The sequence below is a fragment of the Rhinolophus hipposideros genome (assembly GCF_964194185.1).
Source record: "Rhinolophus hipposideros genome assembly, chromosome: 3".
NCBI lineage: Eukaryota > Metazoa > Chordata > Mammalia > Chiroptera > Rhinolophidae > Rhinolophus > Rhinolophus hipposideros.
This window is the reverse complement of record NC_138049.1, coordinates 64065132-64084313: the sequence shown is the minus strand read 5'-3', so window position 1 is coordinate 64084313 and position 19182 is coordinate 64065132. Positions and strand designations below refer to the sequence as shown.

The following is a 19182-nucleotide window of genomic DNA, read 5'->3' as shown; positions in this document are numbered from 1 at the left end:
TGATTTAATGAAAGTAAAGCACAGCTATCATTTTGGGAAAGATACCCAGTGAAAACGTTGAAAGTTGGTTCTAGATCTTGAGAGGACAGTTGGCTTATAATAATTCACCTGAAGCAGTTTGAAATAGGGAAAAGATGAGTGAAATACATGGCCAGACTATGACGGAGCCAACAAGAGTGACTTGAACAGTTAAGAGTCGCAGCAAATGAAATAGTCTAGAACTTTACGTGCATCTTTTCTATTTGGTGATGTGAAGTTTGCCAGCAAAGTAAGATTTTCCAGATATTCTCCAAGCTGTCATTTCTTTGTACACATATTAAAACTGGTAATTTTACAAAGTAAGTGGATCAAGGGCAAATAGGATATTATATAGTTTGTCAAAAAACACAGGTTGGATGTCAGTGCTTTATTTGCTGTGATGGAGAAACTTCTAAATGTCAGAAAATATTTATGAGTTGAAAATGTCATGAGTTGATTTGTTATACACAGAGGAAACTAGAATTGATTTCATATTTTTGAATTTATATGTGTTTGAAAATTCTTTACTGCATAATGTTAAACTAATTCTATAAAGCTAAAAACATGAGATTTGCGTTTTTTTCTTTATTTTCATAGTAGAAGCAATACTTTTATCATCTGAGAGAGGATGACAATTCAGGATATTGTGGGAGAATGAAAGAATTATATTAGAAATAACTAAAGGTTTAGAGCTTGAAGAACCATCTCTTCAGAGAAAAAAAAGTAAGAAAAACTTAGATCTTGATGATTAACATAATGCATTTCCCCATATTCCTAGGAAAATAAAGTTAATGTAAAAATTAGATAACATTACTAAATTTTAGTTTGAAATTTTTGGAGAATGACGGAAAAAGGAAAAAAGCGAACTATTTAAATAGAAAAACTATTAAAGATAGTAAAAGCTGCTTCTTTCTACTCTTTGCCTTATGATAATTACTTTATAGAGTTGATACAAATATTATTCCAGAACTTTTAATTTTATCTGAATTATGCAGAGCTTAACATCATTATAGATCACCCAATTCAGCAGTTTGTTTATTTAGTATGGTCTCTATGGTAATGCTCTTTGCTCAGTAATATGTTTAACCTTGGCTAATTGTTAAAGTAAGTACACATCATTTTATACTATGTGGAAATAGGGGCAGAGACGCTGGAAATTTTTTCAAATTCTTAGTGTCTTGCTTATAATTAATGTTTGCTTACAGAGAAACATATCACTGCCACATGCAGATAATCTGTGTTTCCCTCCCTCTAAACATTTTTAGCATATACTCATGTGATGTCTATTTCAGTATATTGTTAAAAAGATATAATGGGATAGGTTCGTTCGTTCGTTCATTCATTCATTCACTCATTCATTCATTCATCAAGCAAGCCCCAGTTATGTGCTCAACAGTGTTCCAGATGTAAGAAATATAGTTACAGACTAAATAGGAATGGTTCTGTCCTCATGGAATTTATAGTCTAGTGGAGAACCAGATATTAAGCAAATAAATAATAAATTGGTGGTTTTAAGGATAGGTAGAGGATTCTGTAAATAAGTACAGTAGAGGGCCTCCATTTGGATCGGAGTCCCTAAGCCCCTGATTTAAACCATTCAGTGATTTCCTAATGCACTTGAGATAAATTCAAACTCCTCCTCAGGCCCACAAGGCCCACAGGATTCCTCTTGATACCCTGCTGAACTCTCCTCCTTCATCTTGGGACCTCTCCCCTCACAACCCTCAGACACACTAATTGGTGGTGGTTCTGTAAAAATCCAGGACGTTTCTGCCTTAGGGACTTCAAACACACTCTTCGCCTTGTGCTCTGCTCTTCTTGCCTAACTTCTATTCAATCTTCAGGTCTAGCTTTAAATACAACTTCCTCAGAGAGAAAGCCCTCCAATCCAAATGGAGGCGCTCTACTGTACTTATTTACAGCATTGGCAGTGATAGGATAGGATTAGAAGACAAGGTCCTTGAGTTCTAATTTTTAAATTACAAATCTTTCAGAACAATGGAATGATTAAGCAATTTTTTGATTAGCTAGGACAAAAATAAGCACTTAGTAGCACTGTTAGCTCAGTGAAATTTTGTAATTTATATTTTCTCTTATTTAAAATTTTTATTTCCAAATGTTAATATTTTACCATATCGTATTCCATCAATGTATGTATTTGTATGTGTGTGTGTATAATGTTTTCCTGAACTGTTTGAGAGTAAGTTTTATATAAGATGCCCCTTTGTCCCTAAATTCTTTAGTGCATATCTCCTAAAAACAGGACATTCTCATATATAATCACAAAATGTCAACATTGAAACATCAGTATTGGTATATTACTATTATCTAATTCACAGACCTTAGATAACTTTGTCAATTGCCTACTAATGTCCTTTAATAGTAAAATAATCACACTTTACATCTATTTGTCATAGCTGTAGCTTCCTTTAATTTGGAAAGTTCCTCCTTTTTTTCATGTCTTTAATATTGTTGCAGAGCATAGTTCATTTATTTTGTATGATGTCCCCCAATTTATGTTTATGGACTATCATAGAAATGATGTCTCTTAGTGTAGCATATCATGAGATACATATTATCTATTTGCCCCATTACTGCTGATTTAACTTTGATTTCTTGATTAAGGTAGTGCCTGCTAGGTTTCTCCATATAAAGTTACCAATTTTCTCTTGTAATTAATGAGTATCTTGTGGAGAGACACTTTAAGACTAGGTAAATGTCCTGTTTCTCATCACACTTTCACTCACTGGTTTTATTGTCCATTGATGTTTCCAAATGGTAATTTCCTAATTCCATCTTTCCTTATACATTTATTAGTTGGCATTCTACTCTAAGAAGCCCTCCCCCAGCATAGATTCATAGATTATTTTCTTGTAAGGGCCTGAGTCCATTATCATTCTTTATTTTGATGCTCCAGTTGCCCCAGATTTAGACAGTGGTGTCGTCTTCAGACTTCCTCCTGCTTCTTTTTCTTTTTGTCTTTCTTTCTGTACATACTGGGGATACCAAAAAAATGTATATACATTTTAAGATACCATCTTTTTAAGATGATATATGTGTATACATTTTTTTTGGCACCCTCTGTGTATGTTTTCATCAATCTTTGAGCAGTTTCTTTTTAGCAGAGGAAGATGTTCAAGGCTTATCTTGTGCTTTTCCTGCCCCAACCCCAAAATTATACATTTCTTCAGGAAGCTTTGTTCTTCTTTCAATCAGAATGGTATTTAGAAACCAGAATCTAGACACTAGGTGTGCCCATTGCTACTGGGGTGCCATTGCTTCTAGGCCCTTTCAGCAGACAGCTCTAGGAAATATATGTATGTGTATGTACAGAGGATGCCAAAAAACAAATGTATACACATTTTAAGAAAGGAAAAAACTATTAAAATTGTAATAATATATACCGATAACAAAAGATGAATACAAGTCATGTTTGATTTCTGCAATTCCAAGAGGTGCTCAAAGTGGTTACCGTCAGTGTCCACACTTCTGATTATAGAGAACTACTGCTTGAGCAACACTGACCAAAGTGTCCACTTGTATGCGTTTTTTTGGCACCCCTGGTATAGACACCTATCTATTTCTGTAGTTATGTATGTCTCTTTGTAACTCTGAGTTACATATATTTTGATACCTATAATTCTGATCCAGCACCACAGAGTTGATTATAACCTTCCCCTTTTCTGTATTTGTTTCCTTCTTCAGTGGTGATAAGTCTGGCTCCCATTATCCTCAAGATATAATACATAGTGGATTTAGAATTTCTAGCATACAGCTGTGAAAAAGCAAACCTATTAACTATAAAGTCCAGTATTTATTAGGTTTTCTTTCTTTTTTACTTTTAGAGCATATAGTAAAAAGACTATGTTTTAGAATACTTGGTTTAATTTTCTGTTTCAGTGTAGTTTTGTAATATAAAAAACTGACAGGTTTTTTGGTTTGTTTATAATTTGGGTTTTCCTATGCTTGTTGATTTTTACTTGTAATTTTTAGTAATTTTTGGAGTGCAAAATTATACACATTTTAATCAAGTTAGAACTGCAAGAAAAAAGGGAGTGTGGGGAAGAATTAATGGATGGCTACTTTGTGTCATATACGCATATACTAGTCTATAGATGGGCATTTGGCTTGTTTCTAGTCTTTTGCTACTGGAAAACAAAGATGTAATCATTATCTTTTTACATACGCTGTTTTGTACATGTATGATTACATCAGATCACTTTTAAATTGAGAAGGAAATTACTAAGTCCTGTTTTGGGGGAGAGAGCAGATTAGTATGTTGTATATGTGGATAAACTCTATGTGAATAAATTGATTTTTTAAATCTTTGAAGTGTAAGTTAACCAATTTCTAAGTTATCATCTGACTGAAACATAAAACAGTACAATATTTAAAATATTTTGTCTTTTCATAAAACTAATTACTACTATAATTCACAGGAAAATTGCTGGTTACCAATATGCTTTACTAAACCCATCACAGCTATTAAAACTGACTGGGTTAATTTAAATCTGTCATTTGTGGTATGAAGAAAAGGAAGTGAAAATTTTCACATTGTCTTAGAACAAAGTCAACTTTTTATTGTTTGCTATCCACCATAGTTTATAAAGGCTAAATAAACCTAGCAGGTTGTGTATATGTACATATACTTTGGGTGTGTTCAGTAATAAACCAAGTGTATCTTAAATCTTTGAACTACTTATCCATATACTCCTGGAGAAAATTATTTAACTATTTCATAGTATTATCTAGAATAATTAATGTATCTATCAAATACTTAATGTTACAGATTATCCAGCCCTATTCTATTTCTCCTGCTGGGTTTACATTTTGATTGCCTCTTTGTATCCATGCTATCTATAATGAGTGTATGGTCAGGGGAAGGAAGGGAAGTCATATACTGCGTAGGATGGGGTTTTTGGTCCTCAAAGGACCTCATTACTCATTTTTATACCTAGCCCCCCAAGTCTTTTATGTGAGTTAACTGTACTTAACTTTGCAGATGATAAGAAATTTGTACACAAAAAAAACAAAGAAATTTGTACAGAAGATTTAAATTTCTTAAGCTCACGAGTAACTTTTGCTATGTTCCATTTTGCACAGTGCCTTGGTAACCTAGCCAAGGGTTTTATGCCTTCTAGTAGTTCTCATCAGATCAGACACTGGAAGAATGAGGCCTACTTTTGACCAAACATAGGTCAGAAAGAATTGGTTTCAGCCATTTGATAGGAAATTTGGGGGGGTGAGGCAGCCTCCGAATCTCTCTGCAATCAACATGGAGCTTCAGAATTTCTTCAGGTAACAAAAGGTTGCACGTAGATTCTATTTCAGTGATAAAAATCAAGCAAATTGTTCAAATAGGAAACTTAATGGGAAATACTATATTTATAAAAATAAGTATGCTTTTTGATTATACATGGTCTCTTATCTAGCAATGTCATTTGTGGAATTAAATTTAATAAATTGTTTTTAACAAATGCTTCTCATTAAAATAGTTGGGATTTGATTTCCAAGAAAATAAGAGGGTAGGAAAATGGAAGGATAAAAAAATGACCTTTGGTTTTTATGTTACTTTTTATAGTATATGCAAAGCTGTGGTATATTTACATTGATCATTTATTTTTGTCTTTTTCATAGTAATAGAAAAGGCTAGATGATTACTAGTGTTACCTGGAAGGTATATTAGTGTTATTTTTTTTTTAACTTAAAAAAAAAAGTTAAAGTAAAGCTAAATACAAGCTTTCTGAGCTGTATATGTAATACATATATTAGTGTAAGCAGGATTTAATGTGATTAATACTGAAATAATTTATTTCCTTTAAAACTTTCTGTGTACTAAGATTCGTACATATTCTTCTTTATTATACTTCCTAAATCTCTTTATTCTACTTTCCGATGTTTTTTTTTATTCTTGAGTTTTTGTTTTCTTTTACAAGTTCTTTCAGCATCCTCTGCTATGTTTTGTAACTTATTTCAAAATATTTTATTTATTATATAATATTGCTATAATTCAGCTTCTCTAATATCTGCATTAGTGAAGGAATCAGGTAAAGATACTAAGGCCTTCTGGCAGTGAAGTAGTATCGTGTTTCCCTGAAAATAAGACCTAACCGGAAAATAAGACCTAGCATGATTTTTCAGCATGACATCCCATGAACATAAGCCCTAATGTGTCTTTTGTAGCAAGAATTAATATAAGACCCAGTCTTATTTTCGGGGAAACATGGTAGCTCCTAAGCATCCAACAAAAAAGGAAATAGAAGAGCCAAAGACCTGAAGGTTAGTCCCTTCAGGGAACACACTGTACTCTACGGGTTTGTCACAGTGAAGGAAATGAGTAATCAGATTGGCTGGTGATGTCTCATAGGCCCTTCTTTTTACGTGAAAGCTGGAAAGTGTGGGAGAAGAGATAAGGAGAGAAGTAACAGAAGAAAGGGGATTACAGAAACCTTGATTTTTGTTGCAGGTATGGTGGTTATTAGCAGTAGCAATTAGATCTTTAAGGAGCCCATATTCTATCAGGTCAAAGAGTGCTAGTGATAAAGAGACCAACTCTGTTCTCTTGTTAGCCAAAAATTCATTTGATACCATTGAAGGCTTAGAGTATTTCTAATGGGTGAAAGTAAGGCAGCATTGCACATAGCAGTGGATTAAGAAAAGGATAAAAGAGTGATCTTTTTGGTAATCTTTCCCTCTTCTGGATAGAGTTTGTAGTCTCCCACCAGGCCCTGTGCATTACTTTTTAGCATATAGATTTACCATTGCAGTATGGAGCAGGTTGAATTTGGCAGTAGAGGAAGATCTGTAACTGAGAGGGATACTTTTTTTTTCTGTGGCCTAGGCCCAACTTCCTTTCTTATGTATGCATTTTCTTGGGGGCTGGAGTGTTCTACAGTGGATAAGCAGAGGTAGTCAGTTCAACATTATGGACTTTCTTCTCCCCGTCAACATTTGTGATTATTTTTTATGAAAAAATTCAATTTTGATTGATTGTTGATTCTAATGTGTTAACCAAAAATACAGAGGCTCATTGTGACTATTGTGAACTTAGAGTTGAAACAGATCTGTCTCCCCAACAAAGTATTATGGTTCTTTTAAGGATATTGTGAGTTGCAGTTAGGAGCCTTTTGATAAAGCACTTTTTTGGTATTGATGCTTATTATAAAACATTGTTTTATTTTTGTTTTAGGGAAATAAATATGTAAGCTGATTTACAATGGGCGAAATGTGAGCCAGATTACTAGTTCCTCCTGAGGAAAAATAAGAATAGTTAAGAGCATGCATAATCAGTATTCAGTCAAGTAGTAAACATTATAGATATTGTTTACTTTTGTTGGTATTCATACACTTAGATTTTCTGCAAAATTACAGATACGTACTTGAGTTTTATGAGACTATAGTAGAGATTTAATGTCTACTATACTTTATAAGCACTGAACTAATTTACAAATGATATTGACCTAAATCCCTCAATTCCTGTCCTTAGTAACTTCCATAGCTACCAAAACCTTTTTCTTTTGTTTGCAATTTAAATCTATTGTAATTAAAAACACTTTTTTAAATGGATATGCAACCTGATTAATGAAAAAAACAATCAGGGAAAACTTGATGTAATGACAGTTAAAGTGTCAGGGATTCAATTAATTTTTTATAGGTAATATCAGCAACTCTGGTTTCCCTATTATCTCATTATTTAATATACTCAAAAACTCCTGGAGCTTTGACCAGAGGTTGATGACAGTAAACTTAATTACTGTCATATGTTCCCAAATAGAACTTGTAAGTGTTTTTTTTATGCAGTTGTTAAATTTATTTTAATCTAAAATTAGTTGAAAATTATAAAAACAAAATAAGTTTGCTAAATTAATATAGCTAGCCTATGTGTGAAGGAATCTTATCAAAAGGATGCTCTTTAATTTTCTTCCCTAACTCCTTCTCATTTCCCTCTTTTGTTTTCAAAGAGAAACTGGTAGTCTGGGTAGATTCAAGACATCTTTAAAAGAAAATGTCTTGGGGAGCCCCAAAGAACTGATGAAGTTAAGTGTGCCATCTTTAGTATATGCTATTCAGAACAACATGGCTTTCCTAGCTCTTAGCAATCTGGATGCAGCAGTGTATCAGGTAAGTGGAGTAAATAATGAAAAGCTCAGAATCTTGAAAATGTTTTTATGGTGAAATTATTTTTATAAACCCTTTATCACATTATCAAATATTTTTCTCGATAATGCCATTAATGACACCAGAAATATTTTTGTCAGAGACCATGTTAACTGAGTTAATTAATTCATTGTTGTGTTTCTAGGTAACCTACCAATTGAAGATTCCCTGTACTGCTTTATGTACTGTTTTAATGTTAAACCGGACACTTAGCAAGTTACAGTGGATTTCAGTTTTTATGCTGTGTGGTGGAGTCACACTTGTCCAGTGGAAACCAGCCCAAGCTACAAAAGTCATGGTAAGAAGCAAAATGCTTACTGTAACTAAAATAGGAAATGTCCTTCTGTCTTAAACACGTCAGTCACATTCATAAATGTAGCATGAATGTATTTCTTTGATTGAAAATAATCTTTGCCCTATAGATAGGCTTTTCCCCCCTTATTATTAAGGATAACGTAACCCACTGTCATTTTTTTTTTTAGATTTTTTTATTGGGGAAGGGGAACAGGACTTTATTGGGGAACAGTGTTGTCTTCCTTTTTAGAAGGGAATATGCATAAAATGTTAGAGATGGAACGTGCCTTAAATTAATGTCATCCACCCCCTTCATTTTATGGATGACAAAAATTGAAGTCCAAAGAAGTGAAGTAACTTGTCCAAAGATACACAATTAATAGCTAACCCGTGACTAAAATTGTGCCATTTACTACACTGTGTACATTCAGAATCTCTAGGCCTCTTTTAGACATTTTCTCTGAAACACTGGGCAAGATTTTCTCCCATCTAATTTTCATCTCCCCCAACTCACAGTTTTTTATCCTTTTGCACTTCCTTCCATTGTGGTAGCGATTACAGGGGAATAGTGTTTTTACTGATAATTGATAACTAAAATAGGGCAAAAAGTGTCCTTTACTTATAACTTAGGAGTTAAATGTTAAGGTACATACCTGATTTTTAAAAATGTTACAAGCTTTAATCATTTATTTTCCTAAAGAGCAGTAGGAAGTGGGACTCTAGAGAATGACTTTCTGAAAGTCATGTTTCCTTCTACAATTGAAGACTCTTCTTCAATTTGTAAAAAAACAAAGTTCTCTTAGGAGTATAAGGGCTGCTGGGGATATCAGGAAAGCTTCTGAAAATAAGAATTTAGTTCTTTTTTAGGTATTTTCTTTCTAGCCTGGTAGAGATATTTTTCCCCCTAGAAAATGAATTTCAGATTAACATGTATTGTCTTCACATGAGGTTTAAGCATGCTCATATTCTTGGTGACATTTCAAAACACTGATTAAATATGCACTGCACATTTAATTCAGTTGTAGACCTGCAGAGAAATAATTTGTTGGGAAGGCAAATATATAATTAAAAGTTAAATGTGAACTTTAACACCTCACACCATTAGAAAAGATGTTAGGTCCACCTCACGTATGTAATGTATGTGAAAAGTTTAGTAAGCTAAACTTTTGGATCCCTCTAGAAAGTTCTTTCACATTTTAAACAGACTGCAGCTTCCTGTAACTGCCTCTCATTCTTTGTTTTTGTCCGAGTAACTCAAATTGCTAACTCCTATATATCCTGAATTTTTGTGCAGTGTCACATCCCCACCGTCCAAGTTTTTTCTTCCCCATTGAGACAACCCTGTCAATTTCTTTCTATGATATAGTTTCTAGAAACTTCCTGATCCTTGCCTCTTGCCCCAATGCTTCCTTTTATTTCTCTCCTGGATGCATTCATCTGTTACTGTCCTCAGTATGTCCTCAAACCCTTTAGATGTTGACTGAGCAGTGTGAGGTGTAATTTGCTCATTACCTCCTTTATTCTGCATGCTAGAGACTTGTTAAATCAGCATGAGGTTATATTAGTTGGTGTTTTTTTTTTTTTTTTTGGAGGGGAGAATATCCATTCTGTAACTGATTATACAAAAACACATGTAGCTGTTTCACACAAATACAGTTTATCTCAAATGTGTCTTGTCACTGGGCTTTTTCTAAACCAAATGCAGGATGTATTTGTATTTATTAAGCTTGTTAGCTTTGGGTCATTGTTCAGGCCCTCGAGGTCCTCCAGTTCATATCCATTATTAGCTTTTTCTTTGAGTATTATGCTTCCTACAGATTGGACAAATACATCTTGTGGGTTGTCACCTGAAACTTTAGACAGGACAGGACCAGACTTTTCTTTAGCTGGACTTTTATCTTGTTTAGTAAGCATTTGTTACCTTTCACACTTTTTGTGGGTGAGGAATTTGAGGGTGCCTTAGCTAGGTAGTTCTGGCTTGAGGTATCTTAAAGGTTGCAGTCAAGATACTGGTCAGGGCTGTTGTAAACTGAAGGCTTGCCTGGGCCTAGAGGATGTTCGGAAGGTGGCTCATTCAAGGCAAGCTGGCATTGGTTGTTGGTCTAGCTTGATTTTGCTGTATGAGCCTTCACTCAGCTGTGAATAGAATTATACTGTTATCACTAAATTTCTGCCTCGTTCACAAAAATATTATGCAAGTCTGTCAGATTTCTTGCTAAACATTATCTCTATGGAATTTCCCTCATCACTTATACTAGGAATCCTTTTAGTAAGGAAATTTGGTATGTCTCACTCTTACGTAAGCCATACTATTTTCAAGTGATGACCATTAAACCTCTAAGTTCTTTAAGTCATCAGTTGTAGCATTTTGCTAATAATCTATAATAACAGTAATAGCTACAATCGCTTATACAGCACTAAATACCAGTAATATTCCAAGTGCTTTATGTATATTAACTCACTTAAGCCTTCAACAGCCACATGAGGCTGGTATTATTTTTATTTCCATTTTTAGATGAGGAAACTGATAGGCAAAGGTGGTGGGTAGTGTGTCCAGTCACGTTGCTTGAATCTAGGCAGCGTGGCTCCAGAGTCTATGCTCTTGATAAGTGTACTGGGCTGCCTTCCAAGTCCCAAGCAGCCGTCTATAATTTCTGCAGCTTTTCTTTCCCTCTGCCTTTTTGAAAATGAGGACAATATTTGCCCAATTCAAATTTTCTGGCACAGCTTCCATTTCCCATTATCTCTCAAACTATTATTATTATAACTATTATTCATAGTTATCAGTATCTTGATTTGCTACTGTTCTTAGTCAAGATACTTCTGAATTTATTATATTTAGTTAAGTATTCTCATAATAGCAAACCAGATGTCTTGGACTTTGGTTTTCTTTTAAATATATTTATTATTCATTTTAAAAATATTCAGAGAAAATGGAAAATAGATTTGGGTAGGTCTTTTTTCTTGCCTTCTAACATTACGTTATCTAGCCCAAGAAACATACTCTTTTCTTCCTGAGCTAAACATACTTTTAAAAGCCTTCTTTAATGTTTTAAAGTATTTTTGCAAGCCTCTGCATATTTTTAATTTGATACTAAAACTCCTGGTTGGATTCCCTTTGGTTATGTGTACTGCAGTTCTTTTGTACGTTCCTATGAAATCAGAATTCACTGAAGATGCTCTTGATTAGTAACACTGATTTCTTTATATATTGTTTTTGTACTCTTCACCAGAATCTCATTCTTCAGAACCTCTTATTCCTCTGGAACCATCTTCTTATTAGCTATGGAGTTGTAATTCGAATTTTTTTTTTGAATTTTGATTTATTCAAGACTGGAGTCCATGTCACTCTAACTGTGCCATGCTTGGATGTTACTCATGCTAAAGTGACATAGTGGCTGTTTTCTCAAGTTTCCATCACTTCCACTTCATCATCCAGAAGTTTTTTATCAGTCACAATTAAATCCAGAGAAGCAGTGTCTGGCATCGTTTTTCCTAACTGTAGAGAGATTAAACTGGCAGAAAAGCAAGCCAAGAACTTATCAGATACCAGTTTTAGTAGGTTGAGCTCCTAGCAGTTGTTGGGATAGGTGAAATTTCACACCATTATATTTTCCTCATCTCTGTGCCAGTCTTGTCGTTTGTATTAGGAAAGCATCCGTGTTTATCGAGTGTAGTCTACAGCAGTGGATCTAACCTTAGTGTACATCAGAATCAACTGGGAGGTTTCACAGGTTATTGGGTCCTGTCCCCATAGTTTATGGTTCAGTAGGTCTGGGTGGGGCCTGTCCATGTTCTTTTCTGACAAGCTCCCATGGGACACTGCTGCTGTTGGTCCAGGGGCCATACTTTGAGAACGACTGGTCCATGATATCTTCTATTTCTCTTTTTATCTTCATGCAAACATTTTAGACCAAGCTTTCTTTTTTCAGGTACTTTACATGAAGTAATACTCTCCTTATTTATTTTGAACAAGGTATGTGCTTGTGCTATTATAGTCATGCCTCTCAACTCTTTAGTTTCAGTATTACTACTGAGAGTGCATTTGTCTCTGAGGAAAGACTGAGGAAAGCTCCTGAGGGTTATAGGGAAGAAAGAGGAAATAAGTTGCCACAATAGGTTGGAGCCCATGTGCGTGCGTGTCAGCACGGTATTGTGGTTGCATGTACCTACCTGTCAGTGGCTCCCAGCCATACACTAAACACCAGGTAAAACCAGAGCTGTGCTTCATCTTCATCTTTATTCATTTAACATGCAAAACACAGGATATGTGGCACTAGCAAGGATGCTGTTAGTACTTCATACAAATTCAATAAAGTAGAAAATCTTAAAAGGCATTACTTCATCCTGTAGGTGACACAGAATATATAAAACCAGTTAAAACCGTTACCATTGCTGTGATCAATGCTATATGGGCTTGAGGTGGGGTGGTGACTGAAGTTCAAATTCAGAGGTAGGCTGACTATGCAAAATTCTATGCCAGGGTGCCCGTCGCCATTAGGAAATGGGAACGTGTTATATTAAACATTTACTATGGCTGCGATTTGAGGGACACATTTTTAATGTTAGTGCTTTGGTTAATCTCCAGATAGCCTTTTGTCTTATTCAATAGACTAGCTGTGTCTGATATGGCACATACTTTCGATAGAAATGTTAATACAGGCTTTTGTATTCTATTGATTGTCTTGGATGAATTCTGTTTATTAGTTACTAAAAATAACTTAAAACATTACTATTGCAGGTGGAACAGAATCCATTGTTAGGGTTTGGCGCTATAGCTATTGCTGTATTGTGCTCAGGATTTGCAGGTAAATCACAAAAGCATGATTTTATTCTGTTGTCAAAAAGAACTTTAAATAGAGATGTAATTTATCTTGTTTTATTATAACAATTTTATTCACATTTACCTTCTTGCTTATAGTTTTGTGTCAGCTGTTTTTCTAGTAAATGTAGTGTTTATTTAACTCAGGTCAGACCCCAGTCCTTATCCATACTCGCAGTTATGTAGGAATATACTTGTCACCCTTGACCATTCTTAGTCCAGCCAAGAACCCAAAAGTACAGAAAAAAAACCTCTGAAAATGGAGGAAGTTAGCCACAGAAAGTTCTAGTACCTCTTTCCATTTTCCTGGAACTGTCACTATCCTCAGGCTAGATTCTGCTGCTTTAGGGTGTTAAATCACCAGCTCAGAATCTGTTTTTCCCTCGTAACTTCCAGTTCTTCCTCTGCTTCAACAGATTAAGAAGCGTGGAGTAGGGAGAAAAAAGGGCTGGGTGGAGAATACCTCAGCAAACTTAATATATAAAAGTAACAGCCAAAAAGGGAGGGTCAAGAACCAAAATCTGTAACATCAAATAAATAAGGAAGTTTAGAATCATGTGTCTTGGGACAAGCAGTCCTCCACTCAATCAAGAGGCAATGTATGAATATTAAGTGTAACAGAAGAAATGAAATGTGTTTTAGAAATAGTTCCAACAGAAAAAACAAAGTTCTTTTTTGTAAAGAATATAATCGTTATAGTATATTATTGTATATATATAAAGAGTATATTAATTATATGTCTTTATTATTTATCTTGTGTTATTTCAAGAGTTAGGACTATTTTTATTTTTGACTAAGAAGGTAGACTGGATGTGGAAAGAAATACTGCTTGTAAAAAGATGTTTGATAAGGGGAAAATCTAAATTTGGGAATATACTTAATGATAGCACCGTGCTAAACTTTTATTCTTAGGAACCAGCAAATTAGAAACAAAATTGAATTACCCCAAAAATAATATACTATTTGATTTTTAGCACTATTTTGAACAGTTTAATGTTTGTGTCCAATATTCTATTTAGTTCAACTTCTCAATACACCATCAAGGAAATGGTGGATGGTTTAATATCCTTCTGTGCTTGGAGTAACTGAGCACTCAGAAGTTACGTGGTTTTCCCAGATAGGAAATTCAAAACTAGAAACAGGAATAATCATTACATACTTATTCCCATTCTCTGGCTCTTTCCAACATGTTTGTCAAAAACCATCTTGTTTTTCATTAGAGTTTTTAGTGGATTAGTACTTTAGTGGAAGTTTCGAAGTCTCTAATTAACATAGTGTTTATAATTAAAATCTTTAATGTCCTTGTTAAACATATTCATTTTAATTATAAAACTTACAGCAGTGATAGGCAATTTTTTTGGGGGGAGCGGGGGGGATTCATGTGTTCTTTTGGAGTATCCGAAAAAAGCTATGGACCCTCAACTCCAGAAAAATGCACATGCACACAAAATGTATTTCTTTACTTAGGGAGTTCTTGGTCCTCCTGACATTGTGGAACCTGCTTTAAAGGAAAATGGCTCCATTCAGCAAGTTTTATTTTGGTTATTTCTTACTTTTGAAAAAAATCCCAAGTGGTGATTATATAGGTTATTTTGCAAAGTTGGGAGTATTCATTACTAGATAGATATTATAGGGGTATGATTAAGATAATTAACTCTAATAGTATAATTTTCCAGCTGACCAAAGCATATCTTTTATGGGTATTAACAGAGAGATTTTGTCATGTGTCTTACTGCTATAATAAAGGCAGAAACTGTTCATAATTTAAGAGTGTTTTTAAATGTGGGTTAGAAAGTTCCCTCTTGTTATTAATTCTATGTGCTCTATAATGCAAATTGGTAATGTTCAGTATGCCATGTATCACAACCAACATAATAAATGTGCATTTAATGTAACATGTGTTTGTACCCCGAATCATTATATTGTATCTCCAGGTTATTGTTCTAAGTGAAAGACATTTTAAATTAATTTCTAATATCTTTATTTCATATCTGCATGTCTAATTTTTTTCAGGAGTGTACTTTGAAAAAGTTTTAAAGAGTTCAGACACTTCCCTTTGGGTGAGAAACATTCAAATGTATCTATCAGGGATTGTTGTGACATTAGTTGGCGTCTACTTGTCAGATGGAGCTGAAATTAAAGAAAAAGGATTTTTCTATGGTTACACATATTATGTCTGGTTTGTCATCTGTAAGTATCCAGGAATTAAAGGTTCTGGGTAGACTTTTTTAAGAAAAGTTAGATGTCCATTTTAAGCATTTGTGGCATTTTGAAATTGTTCCTTTGATACTGTGAACACCAGTTTGAAAATGTAATTTTGGTTTTATTGACTTACTTTTGTGGCATAGCTGTCTCAAAGCAATTTTGCCTTCACAATCAAGAGTATCTAATGTGTTAGCAGTAAATGTGTACAATTTAGCAGTCAACCACATAGCCCTTTGGGCATCTGAAAAACAATGTTTTATGGGAACTACTACTCAATTTTAGTATAAACTCTCTCAGATGGCTGCTTCTAAGGAAAATAGTATTTTCCCAGGTAAATTACGGTGGCATCGCTGGGGATGAAAAGTGCCTCACCATCATAGAGTGTTTCATTTATTTGAGTGTTAAGATTTTCTTTCTTTCTGTAACCACAAGTTCTTGCAAGTGTTGGCGGCCTCTACACCTCTGTTGTGGTCAAGTATACAGACAACATCATGAAAGGCTTTTCTGCAGCTGCTGCCATTGTTCTTTCTACCATTGCTTCAGTGATGCTCTTTGGATTACAGATAAGTATGTTTTAGTTTGTACTTTTACGTTAACATGGAAAAGCTTCTTACTTCCTTGATTCATCTTTTATTAACTGTGGCGTTGGTCATAGTGTTTACAGAAATCCCTAGTTTTGTCTGTAAGTGCAGCAGTTCAGTTGTGTGTCATGTGGGTCAGCAGTATTTAGGTTGTTTAAATGGTCCAAGAGCTTAAGCTGAGAGGTGCTCTTCTGTGCGTTAAGAGAGGCGGCTGCTAAGTTACTAGAAAGAGCTTTTTTTTCTTTTTGCAGTCAAGGCCTCCCTGTTCCCCAGGTGTTAAGGCAACTTAAGTGCTTCAGGGTGAATACAGTATGATAATGTACACGAGGAAATAAATACAAGGACTTTAGGAAATGATTACTTTCAGCAGTAGAATTAGAATAAAGTAGGCTTTTTATTTGGGGGAAATAACAGAAAAGTTCTTTCATTTCCCCCTTAGTTTGTACCTTCCTGTTTTGGACTTGGGTTCAAACTGGTTTTGAAGTCACAATTCAAACATAAGTTTTCTTTTATAAAGATCTTTGTTTCATTTAGTAAATAATTAATACACAATTCATTACTGTAGAGGGCATTCTGGCATTGCCACTATACTAGTCCTTTTAATATAATTCTCCCTGACTCATATCCAGCATTAAATTGGCTTCTGAATTATTTAAACAGTAATGTTAACTTTTCATGGTGCTTTTATGCTGTAATAACCCTTTTATTTACTGATCAATTGTTCCATATATTAACGCATGAGGAAAATTTGTCAAATATCTATAGTGAGTAAAAATAACAGACCTGGCCTATGTTTATATTTCATTTTAAAATTGACTCATTAGAAATGCAAATGGAGGAATACCAACCCTGTAGAAATCTTAAAACATTTTATAGTATGGTTCAGATCTTGCCTGTACCATTTATTAGCTGTGCAACCTTGGGGAAGTTACTAACCTGTCTCAGTTTCTTCATCTGTAAAATGGGAATGGTAATACCACCTATCTCCTAGGGTCATTTCAGATAAAGTGTTTAGCACAGTGCCTGGTACCTAGTAAGTATTCTGGATAAGGCCAACCGCTTACCATTTCAGTATCAAGTATTTATAATCCTCCTTTAGATATTTTTCTTGTCTGATTTGGGTGAACTTTTAATTCTAGTTCTGATCCAATCCATCTTTATGCTCAACAAATCCTTAAGACTTTGCTCCTAAGGAACATTTGAGAATAGTGTAAAATTCTTTTGTTCTGTCTTACTGATGGTCAAGGAAATGAATTAGCAATCTTCCAGTTAACTATTTACTCTTTTCCCCTTTTTTGAAGGCAAAGCTAGTCTTTCCTGGTTAGAGGTGAACTAAAAATCATAGCTTGATGTCATTCCTCTGCATGCCATTTTTAAAGCTATTAAGACTAGGCCATTGTACTCTATATAGAATATGGTTCAGTTTTGAATAGAATATACAGTTTTGACATAAGTACTTATTTATAAAATGACTGGTCATTTGGACAAGTTGTAATTCAGTTTTTGTCCTTATTTTCAGGATTAAGATAAAAAAGACAAGGCTAGCAGAAAATGGAATTTTACTTAGTAAATCACCAGCTCTTCTATTTAGATATCATCAGTGGTTTGAACCATTGGTCACCTAACTCTAAATTTTGCTCAACTACTTTTGCTCTAAATTTTCACAGGTTACTAGTATCATGGAAAGCCACATTCCGCTGCTTTTTCTTTTAATCAGCATATAGGGAAGTTAGTATGTTCTTTGTCAGTGGTCCAGGACACTGGACTTAAAAAAGTATATAGCCAGTGATTGTCATTCCCTTGATTTTACCTTTTTATTTCTGGCTAGAATTGATGATTTTTCTAAACCTTACCATCATAAAAATTGAACACACAGATTTACTTATTTTTCGTATTACATTTCATTTTAAAATTGGCCTTGTCAGAAATGCAAATAGAAGAATGGTATAAATCTCCAAGTGAAAGTTTTCAAATTTTTAAAATTGATCAGTTGCTTAGTTTTAAGGACACAAATACAGATTACGCTTATTTTGTTTTCTTTTCAGCACTCACCTTTGCCCTGGGTACTCTTCTTGTATGTGTTTCTATATATTTCTATGGATTGCCCAGACAAGACACTACATCCATCCAACAAGGAGAAACAGCTTTAAAAGAGAGACCCAGTGGTGTGTGATTTCAGCCTCAAAAGAGATTTCTACTAAGATTAAACCATTTGCATTAACTAGAGCCTTAAGTAAAACCAGAAGGTAGCTTAAACAAACAAAACCAACAAATTAACTGTGTGGCATAAGAATTAAGAGGAAAGCTACCTGAATGAATTGCTATAAAGATTTAATGTGACCTGTTTGGGGTCAACCCATTTTGTTTTAGAATGAAGGAACTTTATTACTGTATATATAATGTATATAAAAAGCTTGGAGATGATATGGTGTTAAAAAATCCCGTGAGGCTATAATATTCAAATAATGAGGTTTGGGACAATGTTAAAGGTTAAAGTGCCAAAGCCATTTCTGTACTAACTGTTCTCTTGTTCAGGTACCAGGGGAGAAGGACAATCCTCCTTGTTCTCCAAATCATGTACAACATTTTGTCCCAGCAGCAGTAAAGACCTAGCTCTCTTCTTACAAAAGAGAGGCAAAAACAAAACAGGCTAGTCAGAAACAAACTGAATGTGTGTGTAACTTCTCAAACTGAATCTATTTCATAACTCAGACAATGAGTTCTGGGTGGTGACTGAGTACTCCTTTAAGTGCTGTATTTGTGCCATTCATTGTCTAGATTCATATTTCTTTGCTGTTAGACGATATACTTTTCTTCAAAAAATATTTCTAATGTCACTTTTGTACTTTTTTTATAAGGTATGTTTAACTGTGGGGCTCTCAATTTGTGAAATAAATTTTTAAAAAAACATTTCTATAATGTTAATGGGGAAATTCAGCAATAAACTTTATATGAAATCTATTAGATCACTTTTTGTATTGTCGATGTGACTATTAAGATAATGTAAAAAACAAACAAAAACCCCCAAACATTACATTTTTAATTTTCTCTATGTTGGAATTATATCAGTTAGGGTATTTTGGTTGCAAATAGGTCCAGCTATAC

General features: G+C 34.2%; 1 protein-coding gene across 3 annotated transcripts in view; it reads left to right on the top strand.

Annotated features, from left to right (window-relative positions):
• Window positions 1-19182, top strand: part of SLC35A1 (solute carrier family 35 member A1) — a 26305-nt gene extending 7123 nt beyond the window's left edge. Inside the window, exons 3-9 of one of the 3 annotated variants that reach the window (XM_081044295.1) lie at window positions 6386-6484; window positions 7980-8139; window positions 8321-8473; window positions 13211-13277; window positions 15305-15481; window positions 15929-16063; window positions 18123-19182. In XM_081044295.1, the coding sequence (XP_080900421.1) occupies window positions 8050-8139; window positions 8321-8473; window positions 13211-13277; window positions 15305-15481; window positions 15929-16063; window positions 18123-18250 (750 nt within the window). In that variant the 5' untranslated portion in view covers window positions 6386-6484; window positions 7980-8049 and the 3' untranslated portion in view covers window positions 18251-19182. Of the gene's footprint in view, window positions 1-615; window positions 742-6385; window positions 6485-7979; window positions 8140-8320; window positions 8474-13210; window positions 13278-15304; window positions 15482-15928; window positions 16064-18122 lie in introns of all 3 variants that reach the window. The other 2 variants (XM_081044294.1, XM_081044293.1) reach the window with 2 other exon arrangements.